This window comes from Carassius carassius, chromosome 46, assembly GCF_963082965.1.
Source record: "Carassius carassius chromosome 46, fCarCar2.1, whole genome shotgun sequence".
Classification (NCBI taxonomy): Eukaryota; Metazoa; Chordata; class Actinopteri; order Cypriniformes; family Cyprinidae; genus Carassius; species Carassius carassius.
Window position 1 is genome coordinate 10657149 of NC_081800.1, and position 25502 is coordinate 10682650.

At 40.4% G+C, this 25502-nt stretch overlaps 1 protein-coding gene across 4 annotated transcripts in view; it reads left to right on the plus strand.

The window, feature by feature from the left end:
- LOC132129733 (myelin transcription factor 1-like) overlaps positions 1 to 25502 on the plus strand; it is a 42031-nt gene that overhangs the window by 12175 nt on the left and 4354 nt on the right. For 2 of the 4 annotated variants that reach the window (XM_059541436.1, XM_059541435.1), the window contains exons 3-23: positions 2337 to 2391; positions 3495 to 3525; positions 4708 to 4770; positions 5183 to 5242; positions 5638 to 5930; positions 7461 to 8375; positions 10501 to 10635; positions 10859 to 10949; positions 11284 to 11403; positions 13713 to 13927; positions 14149 to 14339; positions 17540 to 17803; positions 17899 to 18053; positions 18154 to 18216; positions 18425 to 18493; positions 18711 to 18773; positions 22653 to 22736; positions 23637 to 23858; positions 24902 to 24993; positions 25082 to 25185; positions 25310 to 25453. In XM_059541436.1, the coding sequence (XP_059397419.1) occupies positions 2337 to 2391; positions 3495 to 3525; positions 4708 to 4770; positions 5183 to 5242; positions 5638 to 5930; positions 7461 to 8375; positions 10501 to 10635; positions 10859 to 10949; positions 11284 to 11403; positions 13713 to 13927; positions 14149 to 14339; positions 17540 to 17803; positions 17899 to 18053; positions 18154 to 18216; positions 18425 to 18493; positions 18711 to 18773; positions 22653 to 22736; positions 23637 to 23858; positions 24902 to 24993; positions 25082 to 25185; positions 25310 to 25453 (3429 nt within the window). The remainder of the gene's footprint in view (positions 1 to 2336; positions 2392 to 3494; positions 3526 to 4707; positions 4771 to 5182; positions 5243 to 5637; positions 5931 to 7460; positions 8376 to 10500; positions 10636 to 10858; positions 10950 to 11283; positions 11404 to 13712; positions 13928 to 14148; positions 14340 to 17539; positions 17804 to 17898; positions 18054 to 18153; positions 18217 to 18424; positions 18494 to 18710; positions 18774 to 22652; positions 22737 to 23636; positions 23859 to 24901; positions 24994 to 25081; positions 25186 to 25309; positions 25454 to 25502) is intronic. The other 2 variants (XM_059541438.1, XM_059541437.1) reach the window with 1 other exon arrangement.

Consider the following 25502-nt stretch of genomic DNA (forward strand, 5'->3'; position numbering starts at 1 on the left):
CCCGTGGGCCCATAAATGTATTTTTTTCACTCTGATGGAAAGAGTTCATCTGAAGCTATTGATTTATCGATCTAATTTGAAATGTTTAAAGGGTTGCAGGCAGCTCTTTTAAGAGCATCCAATTAGATAATACCAAACTCTGACTGATCAGCGTCATCCAACTGTGTGCAAAGGAATCAGAGCCAAGCTTATTCTCATGCTACCACACGCTCTTACAAGAAAACACATTAACACACACACAAACAAACAAAAACCTCTCTCAGTTGTCAGTCAGACCGTGAGAGTGAGCATTAAATCTGCTTCCCTGATGGATGGCTCAGATCTCCTTGGCGACCGTATCGGCCTCCTTTAATTGGCCATTGCTTTCCGGAGGTAATCTTGGAGATGTCAGTAGTCCTGTCACTCCAGTGACTGTTGCCACGTCAGGCCCGGTTGCGTCCTTTTCTTGTAAATGTGAAAATGAATAAAAGCCTCATTTATGCACACTGGAGGAGGAGGGGTGACCTTCTTTGTGAAGTCATTGCCCCCAGCAAGCAATTTACATAAAGCTGTCAGAAGAGCATGAAGGAGCATCTCCATCCGCTTGTATGTAGAAGAGAGGGACACAATTAATAATGTAGCACACGGACCGAAGGGATGCGTGGACATTCTCACACTCTAAGTGGAGAATGTGGAGTAAAAAATTGTTGGCTTTATCTTAGCGTTCGCATTTTTATGCCAATTTTCTTCCCATTCATTTCGGCATCCCCATGCTCCTTTTCCAGTTCTCAAATCACTCACTCATTTCTCTGCCAACAATCGTTATTAAAAATGCCGGGGAAGGACAGGTTTGAAAACATTAAAAGGCCTTTGAATGATATTATGAAAGAAAAAAAGACACCATCTTGCTTGTCACAAACACCTTCACTATATGCAGATTTAATGAGGTGGAATTCAAAATAAAGAAAAGGAATGCAAACTCTGAAGCGCTCACCTATTTGAAAGAGATGCGTAGCTATGGTTACACCTTTTTGATTCATGTGTTGACACTAAGGAGACAGCAGTGAAAGACCAGAGGAAGCTACAGTGGGAAAAGAATAGAACGACATGCATCTGCCCCTGGCTTTTGTGCTCGGGGTCAGAGTGGTCACAAAGCTTGTTTCGGAGATATAGAGAGGGCATAGAAGACTCGCAGATGGGCGAACCACACACAACACAATGCTCAGTGTTTGCGTCCACATCTCCTGGGTTTATTCGATCATCAATGTGAGAGAACTTTCCTCTCAGGCTGGCGAGTACAGCTCAGAGTGTGAGAAGCGAGTATCTGCACATAAAGCCGGCTTGTTGCTCGAGAGCGTGTGTGCTTGTGATCAAAACGCCCCTGGGAGAGGAAGAGACTCTCTGTGCACCTGTCTGACCGGATGCACACGCACACACAGCCAACTTTCATCGCCCTGTACGCAAACTCCCTCAAATCAAACACAACACACTCATTATCCGCCCGTGCTGAAAAGTCTGCAATCAACAGGAAGTGGCACTGCCAGAGAGAGTGCGCAGGGATAAAAAAGAAAGAGAAAGGGAGCGTGTGAAAGAGAAACTCCTCTGTGAAAGTGCAGTGTGCACTTGCCAGCTCCAGTGCTGTATTAAAAGCGGCAGCTGGGAGCGGGGTGAGCAGCGCTCGCCGAGGGTCAAAAGGAGAGAGTTTTGTGGATTTTCAAGGATTCCGTTCCATTTAAATCGCAGTAAAGTAATCAAAGCTAATAGCGCCATTGTGTCACCAGAAAAGATCCAATGGCTTTACAGTGAGCAGACTTCCCTGCATCTGTGTGTGTGAGTGAGATTGAGATTGAGAGGGATTGACACCTGCTCCTTTTGTGCCAGAAAGCACAGAGTGTTGCAATCGGGGACTGTGCGGGAGTCATTACAGTGATTTGGAGTGCCTGTGTTTGTATTATTTCTGTCACTTTGGTTAATATTGCTATTGTAATTACCACTCGAGCTTGCCATGGGGCCGTGAACGCAAATGGGCTTTTCTGGCAGACGCTATGCTCTGTTGTCTCTCTCTGTGTCCATCCAATCAGATTGATTGTTCAGGGCCTCTAAATTATAAGCTGATGAGGTTTACAGAAGCGTTAAGGATGGAGAAAACACTGAAAATGTTCTGGGATTTAAAGTTTTAATTAGATCTATCTATATGTCTGTATGTCTGTCTGTGTCTGTCATTTTTATTTATCTGTCCGTCTTTTGTTCTTTCTGTCTCGTTTTGTCTAGTCCATCAATCTGTCCATCTGTCATTTTTTATCTGTTTATCTGTCTGTCTGTCTCTAGTCTTGACTCTCTCCTTCTTTCTTTGACAGATGAGTTTGGATACTGATGACAAGCGCACTCGCACACGGTCCAAAGCAGGAAGAGGTCAGTGAACCCTCTCTCTTTTTCTCACTCTATCTTTCTTTTTTTCTCTCACCTGTAAAACTGACTTCTTTCACTGGTCAGCTGAGCATGTCTTGTACAGTACGTTCGCTCTAGGCATATCTAATATTTTAGCTTGTCTCAAATAATCCTGCTCTTGGAGTCTCTAGAGGTCATTTTGCAAGAAAATCCTATTCAGTATGTAGCATTCAGTAAGTTTAAATGGAGCTTTGTGAGAGAGAAGAGCATTCAACTAAATGCAAAAAAAGTTGGATAGCATCTCAAACATACTATCAGATACCACCATCAGTAATTCTGACTCATCCATCAGCTTGTAAAGATTTGTTTATACTAAATACTAACTACTAACTAAATATGTTAGAGGTGTGACAAGACACTTATCCCACGAGACGAGACACGAGACTGGGTTCACGAGAACAACACAAGATGAGACGAGATTTTTTGATTTTTCTTTTAAGAAATCCTAAAAGATGAAATATATAGGGAAAAATAGTATTTTATTTAACTGAAAAATGCAAAAGAAAATTGGAAATTAGTTCAAAATGCTAAATGCATTGAACTCAACATTTCTTTAAAGCTTATATAGTATGTAACTGTATTTATTGAATTCTTGCATTAATTTTCTTTGACAGTTTATATTGTTTTAAAATAAATATACTTCACCACTAAACTAAAATGGGACAATTAATCATATTTTCATGCTGATCCGTGCATATTGCACATTTTTTTTCAATCATCAAGGCTTGATGTTTTGGCTGACTCAGGTGTTTGTGTATAATGCATGTGTACGTGTGTGTGTGTGTGTGTGTGTGTGTGTGTGTGTGTGTGTGTGTGTGTGTGCGTGTGTGTGTGTGTCTCTGTGTGTGTCTCTGTGTGTGTGTGTGTGTGTGTGTGTGTGTGTGTGTGTGTGTGTGTGTGTGTGTGTGTGTTTTCTCTTGGTAATCATGCAGTCATGAGTGTTACTGCATATGGCCTCCCGGGGTCTGTATATATTTGTGATTTATTGATTGTGGTTCTATGCAATTATCTATGACTTTAGATTGTTCTGCTTAATTCTCTGTTCCTGATTGTCTCTACCTCTGCAGTTCCCTCAGAGATCATTGGACAGGAGCTCAGGTGAGACAGATTAGTTCTGTAAAATTACATTTTCCTTCTGCAGCATTTTTTTTCTTTATGTTTTAAATCCATGTTTTTTTTACATTATTTGGTTCACAATGCACGCCGCTTTGCAAACAAAACCATTTTAATTGATCTCATTTTCAACAATTCCTATCATCAATAAAATTGCTGACAGCAGTAGAAATCTAATAAATGTGAGGAGTCTACAGGTTATTCACATATTGTTTTCCTGATCAAGCATGTGTTTCAGATGACCAGTGTCTGCTAGTTCCTATAGACAACATAAAATCTGTGTGTATGGGATATAACAGCCTCATACTCTCAGTTCGTGAAGTTATTCTCCACATTTTCTTCTCACGGTCAAGTCCTCTATGAAGTTTACAAGAGTGAAATTTATAACGCATCAAAAACACTCGCTAGCCGTCAGGGTCACCACAGCTGCTCACGGCCAGAGCTCTGCTCAAAAGACCACCCCAAAAGATGCTTTCATACTGCAGCAAAAAAGAATTATGAATCCTTCAAGACATGATATGTTATGTATATAATTGGATTTGTTAGCCATAATATTGTATTATTGATCTTGTGCTTTTGTGTCTGTCTGTCTATGTGTGTGTGTGTATATATATATATATATATATATATATATATATATATATATATATATATATATATATATATATATATATATTAATATGCATTTGAATACAAGATTCATGTTCAAATCTCAACCCTTCTGGTAATAAATTTAAATGTTTGCATTTAGCAGACACTTTTATCCAAAGTGAGTTACAGTGCATTCAGGCCATAATGATATTTTTTTAGCAGCATGTGTGTTCCCTGGGAATTGCACCCACCACCTTTTGCAACTGCTTATGCACTGCTCGACCACTAAGTGGAACACTAAATGAGGATATCAGTGACATTTTTTATTTTCTTTTATTTTTTTGCCAAAAAAGGGATTTCATGAAATGAAAGAAGGGCCACCGCAGAAAACGAAAATCGATCACAGCTCCGTCATATTGACCAAACAATTATTTTGCTAAATTTAAAAATCAATGTTTGTTTGTTTTTTACGCTGGCCGTGGAATTGCGGCTCCTGATGAACTATTTAGCACACAACCATCAGGAAATAACGAAAGCTATAAAGCATCTCCAATTTGACCCCCTCTATCTGTTCAGCTGCCCTACTCCAGGATGCAATGGCTCAGGCCATATCAGTGGCAAATATGCCCGACACAGAAGGTATGACAGATGACATGCCCGTGTGGTGCTCCGTAGCCCCTGATTCACCTCCCTCTGTGGCCACATAGCCTTTCCTGATCCCAAACGCTGTTTTTCCCGTAGACTAGATCATCTTAATCTTTATCTCTTCCTCTGATAATGTCAGTCTTTCTCTCTCTCGTACTCTCACTCTCCCTAATAGAGGTCTTTAGGCAATGTATTGATTATTGGAAAGCTATTACAGTTATGTTTATTTTCACATGTATAGATTCAGGAAGCCATTTGAGATGCTTCATGTTTATAGATTTATCTCCGCTGCCCGTCTGATAGTGACGCTTTCTAGGTGAGGGCTTTATTGAATTCCAGCTTCCACTGCTCCCTCCCTCACTTCTCTCTCTCTCTCTGTTTCTTATTTTACTGTGGTATTATTAAGTGTTCCAGTCAACTGGCTGAGATTTATAAAGGCTTTTAGCCAGCACAATGCCACCTACAGGTCAATATCCAACACTGTTCCATTCCTCATCTGAGTTTCCATAGACATCTTGGTTGCACTTTATTTTACAGTACGTGTACTTACATGTACTTATAGTGTACTTAGTGTATTTATCTAAGAAAGTTTTGGTAATAAAGGGTAACAACATGGGGTAGGGTTAGGTTTACGGGTAGGTTCAGGGTTAGTACCTAGTTATTACATAGTTATTGTAATTACTATAATAAGTACATAGTATGTACATGAGTAACAGGACTGTAAAATAAAGTGCTACCGACATCTTAGCATGCTTGGCTTGCATGTGTGTAGTTTGCATGTTTTAATTGTTTTTCCACTAGCACTGTAAGAGACCTTAATGCTGAATTTATTGTCGAATTTCCTTTCTTCTTTTCTAATAGTGCTTTGAGTTGCCCATTGGCCAGAAAAAGGCACCTACATGAAGCAGAGTCAGAGCAACCTGCTTCCAAGAGGAAGTCCCACCCACTGAAGCTGGCGATGGATGAGGGATTCAATGCAGAGAGTGAGGGGAGCGGAGAGGAGACGGAGTTGAGGGAGGAAGAAGAGGAGTATGAAGAACAGGAGGATGAAGAACAGGCAAAGCAGAGAGCTGGCAATCAAGTGTATGAAGAAGAGGAGCAAGCGAAACACAACATAGAGGGCACCAATACAGAGGAGGAGGATGGTGATGAAGGTGAGTGATCAAATATGTTTGAAATGAAAATTATTGACAGTCTTGTTTGGTGTGATAAATACAGTTATATTCATACTAGTGCTGTCAAAATTAACGTGCTAAGGCATGCAATTAATTTTTCTTCAAAGTTTAACGCATTACAAGACATGACAAGAATTGCGTTTATTTAGATGCAGGATGTCTTTACAACCACATCAAACAGGAGACTTTTCAGACACGCACTCTTCTCAGCACCAGGCTCTAATGAAATAAGCACGGAAAGGCTACAGGTGACGAGAAGCTTCAGTACAACAACAATGAACTGCAGTCAGATGAGATGATGTCAGGATTTATGTCAGTAAAAACAAATTTTCTTTGTCAGTTAGCCATTATACTGTGCTCGTAGCGCATGCTGTTTCATTGCACAAACAAACGCAGTGCTCGCGCTGTAGCCTGTATCATTGCATATTAGCTCAAATGAACCTACGAGCATGCAATGTCATAGTTATGTTGTCAGTTAAGGCATGAAATTACCAAAAAGGCAATTAAAGCTGTCTTAAAACTCTGTATGTATGTAAGCATTTGTTATATATGAATCACATTTAAGAATTTCACTGAAATGCAGTGGTTTTTAAAACTGTCCTGGAGCACTCCAGTATTGTCTCCCTCATCTAACACACCCATTTCAACTCCTCAGCTAATTAGTAGAGACTTTAAGACCTGAAGTGAGTAAGAAAAGGTAAAGAGTTTTGAGAAAATATGATGCTGCGTCATCATGTTCAGCAGCAGCAACTCTTAAAGTAATAAAGTCATACACATGTAAACCGAAATGACTGCTATGCATTTGAAGAAGTCACAACCAGATTTAGAGAGCAAATTACATTCAATGGAATTGCACTCAACAACTATTTGACTGTCACATCTTTGACATATGTATGACAAGCATTGCACGCTTTCTGGGTTATTCTTTGCTCTCAATGTTGGAGCTCCAAACCCTCTCAGGTGACATTAAATGCTAGAAAATTAGGTGTTGTGCAGTAAGAAACCATTCCTACTACATGTTGAATGAAAGGGCGAAAAAAGTTTAGAATAAAAATCTATTTTTTTAAATGCAATAGAAGGTGTTGAAAAGACATTCTGTCTGTGAAACAGAAAATATACTTTGAAAAGTGTCTTTTTAGTACACAAAATGAAAGACAACATTGGACCCCACTGACTTTCATTATATGGAAGAAAACCTGAGACAACGTATCTTCTTTTATGTTCCACAGAAGAAAGTCATACTGGTTTAGAACGACATGAAGGCGAGTAAATAATGACAGTTTTTTGGGTGAACTATACCTGTAATATTAACTGTCACTCTCTGTTACTGTGGTTACAGTTGCTACTTAGAAATGTTGCAGGCTTTACTTTGGACACTTGTCCATACAGACACTATTCAATCTGCTTCTGATGCTGTAGTACGTACAGGACAAGCTGAGAGTCAACCATTGACAATGTGAACATATCCTTCGAAAATTACACATTTTAACAATTGCGTCTGTCACACAGAGGAGTGCATCATCATTGAGGCATCCAACACAGAGAAGCCCAAGCTTTCATTCTCTGAGGAGCTCTCTAACTATCAGCACATCGTGGCCAACTCTATGCCCCACCTCAACAACCACAATAGTGGTGCCATGTCACCCCAACAACAACAACATTCTGTCACAATGGGAGCACAAGATAAAAGCCCTTTCAGGCAACCAGAAGAAGAGAAAGAAGGAAATGAAACAGAGGAAACAGGGAACCAAGTAGGAGTTCTAGTGTCTAAAGAGAATGGAGTAATGGGAAATAAAGATGAGATTAACGATGAAGAAGAGGACATGCATGCTGAGAGCCAGAAGGAGTTAGACCACCAGTATTTTACTGAGATGATGGAGAGACAACAAGCTGAAGAGGAAGATGATGATGATGATGATGATGATGATGATGATGATGAGGTGCTGAAGTCTGAGATTACAGCTGAAGAGACATACAAGGAAATTAAGTCTGAAAGGGAAGGGGACAAAGAAATCGCCCCTTCAGTTATCACTGCCACTCAGGGATCCCACATAAGGGAAGACTATGTTTCCCACAAACTTATATTGCCAGAAAGTTACAGCTCTAGTAAGGCCGCCACAGTATCTCCTGTGTTTATCGAAGTGCAGTCTGAGGAGTCAGAGAGGGATGCCGACGTGGACGGTAACGATGATGATGGGGACAACGATAGCTTGTCTCAACGATCAACGGTGGTGGACGAGTCTGAGATGTTCGACATCATGCGGGGGAACTTGGGGTTGCTGGAGCAGGCCATTGCTTTGAAAGCCCAACAGGTTAAAGCTCATCGTGAGCTCAGCCGCATTCCCGAACACCACCGCTTTTTTCCTCTCGACGAACGGCCCGGCAAACACATGGAACATATCCGCAAGAGCTGCTTTGGAAAAGGTCAGATCTTAATCATTTTACCTATCAACCCCTGTATTATTTCTATGTAGATATTTCTTCAAATTCAAATGATACAACAATTGTCGTAATAATGTTTGTACAAAGTCTTAATAAAGTCTTCACGTCATTTTTGTCTAAAACCATTCTTACATACACTTTCATATAAATTAAACTATTTACTCATTCATGGTTGCATGAAGACTTTACAGTGTTTACAGAAAACCATTTATAAATTGTTACGTAAATTTGTGTTAAAATGGATTACCATAAAAACAATGACTTAGTACAATAATTCTTACATAAACTCTTGCAGTAATGCGACCATTTACCTAAAAAAATTTAATGTAAAACCATGTAAAGGTGATACACACTGACTGGCTCATCAGTTGAATTTAAGTTTACAATTTGGACTGAAATTCATTCTTACATAAATGGAATCACATAGAAAATATGCAAAGACTTGTGTAAATTGTACATAATCTGATCCAATTTATATAAGAATGCTTGTGCAATGTCTTTACATAGTATCTTCTTAATTTTTTGAAAAAATATAAACTAATGTGTCAACGCATCTGTTTAGGATTTTTACAGTGTGTAAAACCAATGTTATGTAAATCTTTGTAAAGTTATGTAAAAATGCTTTCATAACCATTCTTAAGAGTATTATTAACAGTAATGCGATCATTTATCATTTATGGAAAAAAAATGTAAAGAAATTGCACAACCACTGGTGCATCAGTCTATGAACAATTTACTAACTGAGTATTAAGACTTAACTATTTTAACAGTATTATTGTGTTAATTCTATCTTTTTATAGATTTTCATAATATCTTCATAGATTTTACGAAAAAAATTATAATATTGTTGCAACACTGTAACAATTTATTTTACATAATAATTGTTATATGAATTAGATTGTGTCAGCTGAATCCAGCTGATTAAATAACTGTTGTGGAAATTCATACATAGCCTTCCTGCAAAACTGTTTCATATTATCAGTTGTCGCACCATTGCGAACATTTACACAATACTCATGTTGTGTACAGAAATTCTTTATGCTTGTGTTTGAGGAATGAATATATACACTCTCTAATGCAAGAAATGCATTACATAAGTGCACTCAGAGTGCTATTTAAACTTCACACATATGCATTTTTCAACACAAGTGCTCAAATATCAACAAATTCTCATAAATAAACACCCACACATGATTAATCAGAAAGAAGATTAAAATGGCAAGCTCTCGCTCAGGCAAAGAACTGCAAGATTAATAATGGGGGAAGCGATCTGGAGAGTATAAATGGGTCAAATGAATTGGTTTCCATAGATAAACTCCAGCCTTAGTCTATAATTACTGAAGCACTCAGAAAGAGAGCGAGAGAGAGAGAGTTGAAGGGGAAAGAGGGTGTGTGTAATTAGATTGGTTTGGCATGTGTTTATTTGTTTATTGGTTTTGTTTGTGGTGTTGTTTTGCTCTGGGTTGGCACCGTGCCCGGTCCGTGTAGTGCTGAATTCAGCCGAGCGCTCGGTAGGGCTCCACACCCCCTCTATAACTGGCCTCCTCACGCTCCGACCAGTTTTAATTAGGAGGTGCATGTCTTGTTAACATTTCAACATTTAATTAAGGAGCCACTGGAGCGCACATGCAAGCTCTTTCTCTCTCTACATCTCTCACTTTCTCTCCTTTTTCTTTTTTTTTCTCTACCGTCTGTTTTTCATGTTTTTTGCCTTTGTCCTTGCACTTTCATTCATTTACCTTGGACCCCACATACTTACTCCTTCTGTATAATATAGAGATGTTCTTTGCCAATGGTGAAGTCTGTTTAATGAGCTCAATTTTTCAGTAGATAGTCCAATAAACCTCAGCGCACCCTCACTGAAGATAATAATCCTGTATGGAAACATCCACCTGCCCGCACGCATAATGACCGTAATTAACACCGTAAATGTGCCCTCTCATGGGTCCAAAAGCAACTTTAACAACTTCCAGTGAACATGAAACCAGAGAGCATGTTTGTGTGTAACCTGTGTGGTAATATGCCCATCTTTTGTACATTTCCGTCCTGACAGAAGTGATAATGTCTTCAGATAAGGTTTGACTGACAGGTGTTTTGCTGCCCACAGAGAGTTCTAGATCAGAGAAGCGAGAGATCAAATGCCCAACCCCCGGGTGTGATGGAACGGGTCACGTGACAGGACTCTATCCCCACCACCGCAGTCTGTCAGGCTGCCCACACAAAGATCGGATCCCTCCAGAGAGTGAGTCAACATCAAACTACAGATACATCTTTTGATTGTGTGATAATCTGCAAAAGAAAAGATGAAACACTGTACTTTAGACATCTAGTATTGTGCATGTCCTTTCCTAAACCTGTCATCTCTTAGTTCCAAATCGATGCTGGTAGAATTTGTTTTTTGGGGGTCAAGAAGTCCTTTTATTGGCTGACTTGTTCCTTTCTGTGCTCTGATTGATTGGTGTCAGTTTTGGCCATGCACGAGAATGTCTTAAAGTGCCCAACACCAGGCTGCACTGGTCAGGGTCATGTCAACAGCAACCGCAACACACACCGCAGGTACGGAGGCTCCTTTTTCGAGATGGTTTTCCTTTTGGTGACCACATGGTAGATCCCCAATTGTATATTCTTGGTTAATTTTGTCCACATAATGACATTGGTGCACTCTTGAAAATAAAGGATCCAAAAGGGTCTGTTGTAGCTATGCAATAGAACCATTGTGGATACCCCAAAGAGCATTTTGGTAAACAGTTCTTAAAATATCTATTTTCCATTATAAGAGTCTTTTGTGCAATGGAAATATTCCATGGATGTTAAAGGTTCTTCACGAAACCATTAATGCCAATAAGGAAGTTTTATTTGTAATAATTTTTCCCATTTCCACCTCCTTCAGTTTGTCTGGATGTCCCATCGCTGCTGCTGAAAAGCTCCCGAAAAGTCACGACAAGCAACACCTGCCCCAGCCCATGGGCGAGCATATCAAAGGCAGCCTAAACTCTGACCGCATTCTCAGGTGAGCCCTAAACCCCAACAAAACAAACCCAGGAACTGTAAATACCAGCATTTATTCATGTTTTTCCCAGCAACAGCAAACTTACCCCGTGTTCAGTCTCCTCCTGTCCTTCAGCTTCCATGTCAGCAGTATGTGTCCATCAAATGTACCTGCTGTGGTTGGTTAGCATGGCTGTCAGTCACTGCAGGACTGAACTCACTTACCACAGCACGTTTGGTCAGGCGTTTCAGAATGTCTGTCCTCCTTTTCCTTTGCCCTTCTAGTACAGCACAGCCTGCCGTTTCATGCTGGGATTGGGCCTCAAACCTGCTAGTCTAATTACGCCACTGATAAGATAATTATGGGACTTACAGGGCATGGAGTATTAGAAAAATAATTACTTTCCTTCAGGAAGCATGTCTGTGGTCAGACAAAGCAATGCGGATTATGAAAATAATAAGCAGTCCTCTCTTATTAGTGTTCTTCTGATTTAAATGAGCATCAGTTCACTGAGAAAGCCCATTAAGGCAAGATGTCGACAATGAGAAGTCACCAGAGAGACATTTGACGGCTCCGCATTCCATCCCTGATAATGAGATGCACTGACTAATGAAGAGACAGGAAGCAGTGGCTAATATACTTTACATGCCATTGTCACGCAGATCATAACACACATAGATGTGTGCGTGCGTGTTTTCCTTCAAACCATGTCTGATTTATGCCTGAAATCTGTTAATGATGTTAAATAAAGAACACAGTGTTATAGTCCGCAATGACACGCACACCCTCATGCTAGCATTCTTTAGCTAGTTTCCAAAACCTAGCAAGACACCTACTGCTCACTTCTAAAACAACATCCGAACCCTCACTGAAGCTGTAGATTCAACTCGCAATGGAGTTTGACCAAAGTCCCTTTTAAGGAAGGTCATTTCAGGATTGCAAGACAAATTCCTACCTACTTGAATTAAAATAAATAAATTACAAAAACTGCTTGCCAAGGTCACATTTCAAATACCTTACTCCTAATCAGCAACAAAATCTTATATTAAATATTCCACAAACTTTTTTTTTTCACAGTCAAATAGCATTAAAAATGCATAATTGAGGTTGGCCCAATTAATGTGCATGTACATTATCAAGTTTATGATTCAAGATACTGACTGTTTCTATGGGAACCAGAGCTTCTAATGGCAGCTGCAGTGATGTGATAACTTTACCAATTGGCGATTGGCTCTTTTATTTATAGAAGGTTGAACTTTTTTCACCATATTTCATGTTGCATTTTCTCTCATTCATAGTAATATGAGTGAACCATCTAGGTAAATATACAGTCTTATATAAGTGAAGTGACATTCAGCCAAGTATGGTGACCCATACTCAGAATTTGTGCTCTGCATTTAACCCATCCGAAATGCACACACACAGAGCAGTGAACACACACACACACTGTGAGCACACACCCGGAGCAGTGGGCAGCCATTTATGCTGCGGCGCCCGGGGAGCAGTTGGGGGTTCGATGCCTTGCTCAAGGGCACCTAAGTCATGGTATTGAAGTGAATAAAAGTGAATATAAAGTTGCTAAGCTAATAGCTTGATATTCTAATAAGCATAAAACTGCACAGTGTGGGCAAATACTGAGTAAAATAATCCTTTTGAATTTTATTGAACAATATTTCTTGCATCATTTGCCATTGCAATTCATTCTGGGGTTGCCTTCTCTGTGAAGGACACAAGCACTGCTGCTGCCTTAGAATTTGGTTAAAATGTGACATATTAGGAAGCGGTTTACATTTTTAAAAAGCCTTCACATCGGGAGCATCTACGATGCCTAAAATGCCTTCTCAGTAAGCAGCTCACTAGTTTCTGGAACACAGCAAATTTCTTTTCAGAGTTTTTCTTCAGAACAGAGAAAGGGCCGCAATGGCTCATGGTACTCCAGGAAAAGGGGTTGGTTTTAGGGCTTCAATTCCATGCTATATGATATGCTAATGTGCTCAGTGCTGATAAGACACTATTTAATCCTCTTCTCCTTCAGTCACCCTGCTTTAAAACCTCTCTCTCGCTCTCTCTCTCCCATTTACTCTTTTGCCGGCTATTTATCCATGGGACTTTTCCTTCCTTTTTCTTTTTCACTGTATCTTTGGCTCATTGTCAGTCTTTCAATTCCGCTTCTCTTCTGCTGTCTAATTCCAGCCCACTCTTTCACTCTTGATCTTTTATGCTCACTTACACTTATCCTTTTATGCTTCTTTTTTCTTCACTGCAGGGATATTGATTCTTTTGTGGAGGAAAAAAAAATTATGGAAACTCTCTCTACCCATTTTTTTCAGGCCCATGTGTTTTGTGAAGCAGTTGGAGATTCCTCCTCATGGCAGCTACAGTCCCAGCCTCATGCCCGCCACGCCACACGCTAATCTGGCCAAGGAGCTGGAGAAGTATTCCAAGGTGTCCTTCGATTATGCAAGCTTCGACGTGCAGGTGTTCGGCAAGCGCATGCTTGCCCCAAAGATTCACACCAGCGAAACTTCACCCAAAGCCTTCAAATGTGAGCAGGATTAGTCCCGTTTTATGAATGCTATGCATAATACACTCCTTGCAGCACAGAGATGAGTGTAAATGGTGTGCTTTGTGAATAGTACAGATAAGGTTTAAGATTCTTTATTGTCTAACATCAAGGTTAGCAGTAATTGAGTTTGGTGGAGTGCCCTTAAATGAAAAGATCAAATATTTACTATTAACTAGCCTAATGTTCTCTTTTTCCCATAGCCAAACCTCCATTCCCCAGGGCCTCCCCCCCAAGTCCCAGCTTGCACGTTGGTTATGGAAAAAGTTCCACCAGCAGCTATGATTATTCCCATGATGCCGAAGCTGCCCACATGGCCGCCACTGCAATCCTCAACCTGTCCACGCGCTGCTGGGAGAGACCAGAGAACCTCAGCATCAGACACCAAGATAAGGTACAGAACATAATCTCATGTAACACAGCCAGACTTTTAACAAATCACAGTTAATTTTGTATTTGTATTTTATATGGAATTTAGAGGTGGGTTTATCCGAAATACATTGCCATAAAAAATAATTCAAATAAAAACTCAAATAATCGCACAGCAGTGAAGGTCATCATTCAACTTTATCAATCATTGGGGTCCACACATTTTAGCAATTTCCATCATGAAATGGAAAATTACAGATTACTTTAGAAATACTCGTAAAACAGTATATAATAACAGTTGGCCTAGAAATTTCCAATAGCGACAGACTTGGCAAGTTACCAACTTTAAGAGGTGATTCTAATAACTAAACAAAAAAATTGAAACTAAGTTAGCTGAGGCAATAAGCAAACATTTTAGCAATTTGGTTCATTGGATTAATTTTCATTACATTCAACTGACTTAAAAAAAATCACAAATTCTTCTTTTGATCTGAGTCTTTGATCAACAGTGTTCTCAGAAGCTCCTATAAATAATTTTACATATTTTTGTACTGATTTTTTAATTTAATTTTTTTTTTCATTCATTTATTCAAATTAGCCTTATCAGCTGCATTTAGTTTAGTATGTGTTCAATGTGATGCTGGCACCCTAATTAAGATCCTTATTGTTTTTATTGTGCCAGATGAATGCTGCTCTGATTTACTCTGATCTACTTAGCTTAGCAGGCTACAGTTTCACACCAGCTTCCACAACACTGTCATACCATGTGTAGATTTGTAATTGTTAATGGTTAGCATCCATTAATTGAAGAAAGTCTGTCTCTATGTGTGATTGATCTTCAGCAGGGTTTGTGTCAGATGAATGTAACGGTAGTGAGAATGTGTTTGCTTGCTGTTGGGATCTCATTGCGTCATCTCCCCTGCCTTTCATCTGTCCCTCCATTCATTTCATCCTTGTCTCCTCTTCATGTTGTTATTGCATTAAGTTGATAGTGAGCTCCCTAGATAGGGCAGGACCAGGTGCTTCATGTTCTTTTATTCAATATTTCCATGGTTAATGCAAATGAGGGCATCTCTCTCTCATTCCCTCAATTTCCTGTCCCATATTTCTTTATTTTCTTCCCTTGTCCCTTTGCACACCCAAAAACACAATCTATCAGCCTCTCACCCCACTTTTCCATCTGAAAACTCTGGGATCTATATTGTAATTGGAGAAGCTCTGTCCTCGATATTGTGATAAAAAAAAAAAAAAAGATTTCTCCTCAGCCCAGGGAGTCACTACTTCATTATTTTTCGATTTCCTGACATGTTTTTAGCAGAAGGGGATAAAAGGGGAAGATAAATGGGCAGAAAGGCCCAGTGGCTCAACGCTAATCAGACTGGGATCAGTGCCTACTCTGTGTGCACATTGCCAGATTCATATTCATGCACACAAATATGTAAACATGCCTGTTTTAGCACTAATCCATGCATCATCCATCTACATACAACAGTAACATATGTAATGAACTGTGTACTTTGTTGTTCAGATTTATTCTGTTTGTTTTACTTCGTATTTTACTACATACTTTTACTTTTTCCAAGAAATAACATTACACTGCCTTGGCAAAGACCCACAACACCCTCCAAACACCCACCTCATTTACAAACACCCACAACACCATAAAAAAACAACTGCATTTACAAACACCCTACAAACACACACTGCATTCACAAACACTCACCACATTTACAAACACCCACAACACCTTACAAACACACAAAGCATTCACAAACACCAACCACGTTTACAAACACCCACCATATTTGTAAACACCAACAAAACCTTACAAACACCCACTGCAATTGCAAACACTCACAACACTCTACAAACACCAGCAAACAACCTACAAACACACAACGCACACAAATACCCACCGCATTTACAAAGACCCTACAAAATCCCACCTCATTTACACAAACACTCACAACACCCTACAAACACCAGCAAACAACCTACAAACACACAACGCACACAAACACCCACCGCAATTACAAACAGCCTACAAAAACCCACCGCATTTACAAACACCCACAAGTCAAGTAAATTTTTATTTACAGAGCACAACTTTAACACAACCATTGTTGATCCAAAGTGCTTTACAATAAAAGGTTACTTAAGAAGCAACATAGATCAAAAATTAAAAGGGGAAAGAAATAAAATAAAAATATGTATATATATATATATAAAAAAAAACATAAATCAAAAGTACCGTACACAGCATCACTCAAATGTAAGGGCATAAAAATGTGTCTTTAAGTTTGATTTAAAAACACAGAGCGATGGACAGGCCCTGATGGTAAAGGGCAAACTGTTGCAGAGTTTAAGGGCAGTAACAGCGAAAGCTCTGTCACCTTTGGATTTACAGCGAGAATGAGGGACAGATAAAAGAAGCTGGTTACAAGATCTTAATGACCTAGAGGTTATATATGGCTAGATAAGATCACAGATATAATCCGGGGATGACTTTTGCAAGGCCTTGTGTACAAAAAGAAGGATCTTAAAATCAACTCTGAATTTGATAGGGAGCCAGTGCAATGAAGCAAGACCAGGAGTAATATGCTCCCTCTTTTTTGTTACTGTCAACAATCTAGCTGCCGCATTATGAACCATCAAAATGAAGCTGAGACAAACACCCAACAAACAAACACTGCATTTACAAACACCCAAAACACCATACAAACACTTAACGTATTTATAAACACCCGCCTCATTTACAAACACCCACAAAACCTTTCAAACATCAACCACAATTACAAACACCCACAGCACCCTACAAACACACACCACATTTACAAACACCCACAACACCTTACAAACACTCATATTGTTTATAAACCCTCACAACACTCTACAAACACCCACCGCATTTACAAACACCCACATCACCTTAGCAACCACATAGCAAATAGCTAAAAAAAAAACAATACAGCACACCCACGTAACTGCATAGCAACACCTTGCTAACTACCCACAACATGCTAACAAGTGATTTATTTACAAACACCCACCATATTCACAAACACCTAAACACCCTTAGCAGCCACATAGCAATGCCTTTGCAATCACCCCATGACACTCTAGCAACCACTCAGATTATTTTGTAAAATGTAAAAAAAAAAAAATTAAAAAATGTTTAATCACAAAGCCAGTAAATAATTAATATACTTTTTTTTCCTGTTGTAGAGTATGGAAATTGAGGTGGATGAGAATGGCACCTTGGACCTAAGCATGAAGAAGCCCATAAAGAGAGAAGTGGGCATATCTTGCGCCAGCCCTGAAGTGCGTTCCCCTGATCTGTCTTCATCATCTTTATCATCGTCCGCATCTCTTCACCACGTCAACAGCAGCATCTCACCCCACTCTTTACACACCTACAAACAAGAGGAGTGGGAGGGGCCTCTGGACTACACCAAGCCCAATCGACAGAGAGAAGAGGAGCTAGAAGAGGTACAACCATTTGCCATTTCCGATTTCATTTAGATGAGCCCTGATCTATCTATTGTTTTGCAAACCAGCGTAATATACATTCTATCTTTGCACAGATGGACCACAGCACGCAGTCATTTGCCTCGTCTGACCCTGAGGATTGTGACATGATGCAGGAGAGCCTTGATGACAGGAAGTACCCCGGAGAGGTCACAACCCCCAGCTTCAAGGTCAGGTTCCAGCCCAAGGACAACAAGAAAGAGCTCCTACTGTAAGTCAGATCAAATTTGTATGCGTTTCTTTGCACAAACTGATATTCAGCACAGTGGAAACATTTCACTCAGTCAGACATTTGTGTTTGTCCTTTGCAGGTGTCCTACTCCGGGCTGTGATGGCAGTGGACACATCACCGGAAACTATGCATCCCATCGCAGGTATACAGTGTTTGGAGGTCACCTCTCTGTCCTTATTTTGCCTTTAAAAGGGAAATATTGAATAAAACAAGACCTCACGTGGATGTTATTTCTTGCTTAACTCTTGCTTGCTCTTTGCTTTTTACACCGACTTGGGATGTTCTGGGTTCTTTCATTTTATCTTCTCCTTCTCTCTTTTCTCTCCCTTGTTTCTTTTCAATATATTTAGCCTGTCTGGGTGTCCTCTCGCTGATAAGAGTCTTCGGTCCCTCATGGCAGCACACACATCTGAACTCAAGTATGTCAGCTCTGCTTCTGATCTTGTTCTTTGTTCTTGTTCACTTGGGTCTGCTCAGCTAAATGTTGCTTTTACTCTTTTCTTTATAATAAAATATATATAGTACTTAAGATTCAACCTAATATTATTCTGAAATTACACACCACCCCTGCCTTTGTTCAAGTTTACTGCAGGTAATATAACCCATCACATTTAACATATGACTTCACTTTCCCAGATGTCCAACTCCAGGATGTGATGGTTCAGGTCATATCACTGGTAACTACGCGTCTCACAGGAGGTATGGGCTGTTGAATAACCCCTACCAACATAATACACAAATAGGACAGAGAAGTTTAGTGATAGCTGTATATTAGACACACACGTGTATGCAACACTTAATTTATTACCCGTCCCATTATTAAAGAATATTTTAGATCTTGTGCAGTTCCCTTTCAAGGGAACTTTAAACTGTGTCCTCTAGAGGTCGCTATGGGGAACGCCTCATCTTGACCCGTGTCTGAAGCATACATTGAAAAACACCAACAACTGGCGACAGCCCATGACGTCACTACCGGTACGACTATAGTATAAATAGGTGCCGGGAGAACACGTCATCCTCTACTTCATCTTCACTGATTGTTTTGTTTGAAGCATGCATTTTGAACGTGGTGAGAGCAATCTTTATTCTATCATGGCGAGCACTAGCAAAACATTTAGAGGATGTGTGCATCTGTTTCATCATTATTTGACACCTGATGACACACACAATCTCTGCGTTTTTTGTTTAGGCGAAGAGCACGCACGCAATGTCCTTGAGGGAGCAATTTGTGTGCCTTGTGAGCATTTTTTCGATGAAAAAGCTCTGCTCTCGTTTGTCTCTCTTTTCAAGGAAAGAGGGGCAGCCATCTGCTTCCCGCGGTTCAGGACCCAACGCTGCTGAGGCACGAAGGAGAACAAGCTCATAGGGATCACAGGCGTATCTGGCTGATCTGAGTTTAAAGAGGGTCTTTCCCTCTCATGCTCGTCGGCTGTGGACAAGAGAGAGCCGTTGGAGGATGATGTTATTTCCTTAACATCATCTGATCTGGGGCCAGTGATCTGCTGTGTTTGGGACAGGAAGAGCAGATGTCATCTGAGGATGTTGAAGAAGGTGAGGCTGAGCCTTCCCAATCCTTCTGCCCTGCTTATGATAAGCTGTTGGAGGTTTTGGATTGCGCCACGGCGAGGCTGGACTTACTGTGGAAGCGATCTAATAATCAGGATACTAATCAGGATACATCTCCTAAATAGCAGGGCATATGCAGCAGCAGGTCAGGCTGTGGCTTCGTTGCACACGATGGCGGTGTTCTAGGCATATATGGCTGATCTACTGAAAGACCTGGATAAAGGCAAGGGCCTTTCTCCCAATGAGGTAGCTGAGCTGTGCCACAGATCTGGCTCTATCTACTACTAAGCAGGCCGCCTCCGAAAAGAGCTTTCTTCTTGATGCTCCAGTTTCACCTTCCGAACTTTTCGGTACTTCCATCGAGACGGAAGTCGAGAAGTTCAGGGAGGCGAAGGTACGCTGAGCGGCCTTCAAATAGGCTTCTGCGGGAGCCTTCTTGAACATCAGGCCCCCAGCACGGCACAGCAAAATTTCCTGGATGTCCGGCTAGCTTGCCCTGAGGGGCTTTCTGGTCACCAGGATATCCCCTCTTGCTGAGGCATCAATCGGGTAGTATAGGTGGCATTTGCGAGAACATATTTGGGTAATGCAGAAAGTCCGCACTCTGAAATCCTGTACAGCAGTGGTTTTCAACCTGTGGGCCGCGATGGTATTCAATTTGCAGGTGGGCCGCCAATTACTATTAAAAGAAATAATAATATTGTTCATATATGTAAAAATGTCTGAGTCATAATATAATAACATCATTTCATATAATCAAATAACAAAAAATAAATATTAAACTGTAACTATGCTTCCACTATTCGAGCTCGCTGATTGGTTTAAGAATAAACCGCCAATTTATCTTGGATATTTTTGCTGCATATGCTACAGAACAACAGCAGTTGTGCCAAGCAGTACCAGCCTGAGTTATTTTCTGTTCATTGCCAGTTCATTCAATAAAGACAGTTAACAATCTAGCTTCTGAGTACTAAGTTATTAACCCAACAATAGTGGGGTCAGTTAATTTTGTTGCTGTGGGCTGCGGAAACATATGTGTTTGGTTGTGTGGGCCGTGAGTTGAAAAAGGTTGGGAACCACTGCTGTACAGTAAGGATTACGTGTATTAGCTTCGTTCCCTTTCTCTGAGTTGGTTAGACCCCAGTACCTTGGGCTCCACTCAACCAGTGTGTCTATTAACACACTTTGAAGCATCACTTCCCTCAGCATTGAGGGTTATTGTGAGCATGGTGTTTCCTTTTGGGTGCAGTCGAGTTCTCTCCCCTTGAAATCCTTCCTCCTAGGGCTGTTCTTGTGGTAGTTTAGCAGCGCTTCCCTTTACAAAAAGGGTTGCCTATGAGCGTGCTACTCCTTTCTGATTTTGGAATTCTCCTCTCACGTGAAAGTTGAGTTCTCCATTTTTCCAGAGCACGTGAAACCAGCAGCATCAAGTGAACTAGACTCTTCCTCTGCCTCTCTGATGATTTTTTGACTAGCTTGCAGTATGCTTACCTTTCTGATTCTAACAATCATGCTGTAGGTCGAGCCCCCTCTCTCGTTGAGAGCTGGGTTTATGCTCCATCAGCCAGGTAACCTAATGCTAGTCGTTCCAGCATTGGAACATGCTGTAGGTTGAGCCTCCTCTCTCATTGAGAACTGGGTGTGTTGCACTTTCTAACATCCACATTGTAGTAAGTTTGAACGCTAGTACTCTGCATTCTTTTCTAAAAAAAACTATAAGGTTTTCATCTTGGGCGCCACTCCACCTATGTATCCTCAGGATACCTATTTAAACAGGGTGTTGCTACTAGGGGTCTGTTGAGACACTTCCTTCAGCAAATTTATATAAGAGCAAGCAGTAGCCCCTGTGTGACAGGCCAAGACTTAGTATGATGCTAGGCTCTTAATCGTGTCCATTGATAGGAATTTATTCTTGATTCCAAGCCTTGACCTCTACCCCGGACCCAGGAGTCTGGCCCTAACAGGTAAGTTTGGGTATCTAGCCTAGGTCTTTGGTCATAAGGGATAATTAAATGGACAGCCGTCTATCATCCCAGGGGCAACTTCCATGGAAATGGTAGAGTTGGTACTTAGTGATCACCATGGTTCCGCAATGGGCCAGCACTCCCCTCAGCATGGTAGCGTGGGTATACAGTTCCCCATAGCGGCTCCTAGAGGATGCAGTTCAAAGTTCCCTTGAAAAGGAATGCTCAGGTAACTTATGTAACTATGGTTCCCTGAGTAGGGAACAAGACACTGCATCCTCTAGACGCAAGCTTCAGACTAATAAGTGGATGACATGTTCTCCCGGTGCCTATTTATACTACAGTCGCACGGGTAGTGACGTCATGGGCTGTCGCCATACAACATGCTGTTGGTGTTTTTCAATGTATGCTTCAGACACGGTTCACGACGAAGCATTCCCCATAGTGACCCCTAGAGGATGCAGTGTCCCGTTCCCTACTCAGGGAACCATGGTTATATAAGTAACCTGAGACATTTTCTTTTTTCTCTGTTTATCTAAAAGCTTGCTGAGGTCACTGTTTCCTAACCAGCCATGAGACATTACGTTAATCATGCCTTGCATGATAGTTAGTGAAAAAAAAAATTAGGTCACTTGATTTCTGTTTCTGTCATGTAGCCGCTCAGTAGACCCTCCCACACTGGTCCCCTCTTATTAGTCTAGACTTCTACTCCACATAGTTGTTGAGAGATTCAGGTAAATTGGGCCACTTTTTGGCATCTTGGTAAGGAAAATTGTCCCAGTTTATCTAAATTTACCATCTATTACATATCAAATATGTTTCAGTTGGCTGTGATTTGGTCACGTCATGTAGCTTTACGCTGTCAGTGAGATTGACATTGGTGGAAACTTGTTGCATCGTGCCTGGTCAGGATATGGTGTATGCTTGCATCTTTCTTAATAGTAATTGAGTTTGGTTTCCTACATTGCTTTGGATCAGTAGTGCTGGAACCTTATTGTTCTAAGTTTCTAGCTCCTCTGATCATGAGCTGCATACTCTCTATTTTCAGTTTGTCTGGGTGTCCACGGGCCAAGAAAGGTGGAATAAAAACAACTCCCATCAAGGACGACAAGGAGGACTCCGAGCTCTTAAAGTTCGTACTACATAGAAAGCCAAAGGCTTTTCCCCTTTACTTACTGTATGGTAAAAAAGGCACAATTTAGGCGGGAATATTGTAAAGGAGTTATCAAATGTTTGTCCAACCGCACAGTTATTTAACAACAGTGTAAAGCAGTTTAGAAAACCCCTCTTCATTCAAACAGAAGTGACATAATCAAGCATTTCCATCTAGAACCACTTGTGATCCCAAAATACTGCTTGTGTTTTACTTTGTTAAATATCACCTTGGCAACCTTCCAAATAACTCTCTTGTACATGAGCTAATGAGTCAGTGCATGTAGCCCCGCATGGCAAACTAGTGCCATTAATGTTCAAATTATTTTGGAAAATGGCATTGTGAGTTTTATCCCATTGTTTAACTTCTAAAAGCAAGAAGACAAAGATGCCTAGTTATACTGTTGAGGAAATAAAAACTGAATATATTACAGCACAGATGGCTCATGGGGTATTGAAATATTGTGCATGTTTTTGTTAGTAAGTCATCTGCAGCGCAATGTGTGGGTTTTTGTCTTTTTTTTTTTTTACTACTGCCAAGCGTAGGAGATTTTTATCCACATGATTCCACTCCAGTCAATGAGCAGTCGGCATATGGTGGCACTCAAGCTTCCCAATGTATTCCCAAAATTTCTTTTTTTTTTCTTTTAGTTTGAATGTTGTAATATTCACAGTGACTGTTGGGCAAAGTATGTAGCTAAATATGGCCCTCGTTACAAAACTGAATAGAGACTCAAGTGAGACAGAGAGTAAACAGATGGGAACTGAGAGTAAAGTCAATGGCAAGGTGATATTTCTGATGGAATAAATGCTCTCACGATATCTAACCAAACTTATTTGTTTTATTCCCTCCATCATCATCTTTTTCCTTCTCTCACAGATGCCCAGTGCCAGGTTGTGACAGCCTGGGTCACATCAGTGGGAAATACGCCACTCACCGCAGTGCATACGGATGCCCGTTGGCAGCCAGACGGCAGAAGGAGGGTTTGCTGAACGGGTCTCCATTCTCTTGGAAGGCATTTAAGACAGAAGGCCCAACCTGTCCCACACCGGGATGTGACGGATCGGGACACGCCAACGGCAGCTTCCTCACCCACCGCAGGTACTCGAATAGAGAAAATATGGTTTTGACTGCTGTGTGAAATTTGTTTCATCCAGTGGCCTGAGTTTGGGGTGGGAAACCTATTGGGAAACAGTCATTATGAACTTCAGAAATATTTAATGGACTAAAGCCCTATTTGGACAGGACTAGTTTTCCATGGAGGAGGTTAGAGAAATTTGCATTTCTTAGTTACATCTAAATCTGTGTTTTCCACAAAATCACTGGACCTTTGAGAAATCTAATCCCATCAAAATGACATACTGTTTGCACATATTCTGCATGTTTGCACTTTTCAATATGGATGGCATCTTTTAAACTTTATAAAAGTATAAAGTATAGATATAAAAATAAGGAGAGCTAAATTGTGGAAACTTGTCAGTGTCAGGTAAGGTACATGTCTACATTTCTCTGCTCAGTTACATGGGTTCATTATGAGCAGCCACTTTTAGAAACTCATGTGAAGTTTATTTCAATATGTTTTTTATAATAAATTAAACTTTTATGAAAAATAAATTTTTTAAGATGTGTTACATTTAATTCATGCACTCACAGCACATCACCTTCTGTAATGCCGTATCCAGAACACACTCCCACCACTGCAGTCAACATGGAAATGTTAGTCTCATGTGATATTTAATCGGTTTATCTGAAATTACAGATATGGTTTTGATAATAATTGTAACATCATTCAGGAAACTAGTCCCATCCAAATAGAGCTAAAGTTGTCAATAGTGTAGCAATGCATGAAGCACTGTTTGCTCAAAGGTCACTAGCAAATCAAGCAGCTTTATATTGGTTCACCTCACGTCTCTTATGAGAAATTCCTGGTTTCATTGATTTTCTATTGAGATGAGTGTTTTGCCTGCAGAATTTCACCATATAAAGGTAAATGTGACCGCAGCTTTATAGAACAGAAATTACACACTCTACATTTAGGTTTTAGAGTGCTGGCCTAGTCTGAGTCATTATGGGATTGCTCATGAAGCAATGGTGCTGCTACGTTGTGTGATTATTGATGATGAATCAATTGTATTTGGCCCTAGTCTCTCAGGCTGCCCCAGAGCCTCCCTCAACAAGAAGAAAGCCAAGTTCCCCGGAGAAGAGTATCTCAGCACTAAGTTCAGAGCCAGTGATGGTGAGACATCCCATATTTACCTCCATCATCTCTTCTGTCATATTTTATGGAACACTAAAGGTGACAACATTTATCTTTTTCTTTACAGTGTTAGACAATGACGAAGACATCAAGCAGCTCAATAAAGAAATCAATGAGCTCAATGAATCCAACAATGAGATGGAGGCAGATATGGTCAACCTTCAAACACAGGTTAGCCACACATCTCCCGGTGACTAAAGACCACATATATAAAAAAATAACAACATATTACTGTTTTTTTTTTTTGGACATGTTCCATAGGAAGTTGAAATAATCAGCTTTTTTGGTGATTCAGATCACATCGATGGAGAAGAACCTGAAGAACATTGAGCAGGAGAATAAGGTGATTGAAGAACAGAATGAGGCATTATTTGTGGAGCTGTCTGGACTAAGTCAAGCTCTTATACAGAGTCTGGCCAACATCCGTCTGCCTCACATGGTGAGTTACACAAACTCCTACAGCAGCTTCCATAACTTTCCTCTCCTAC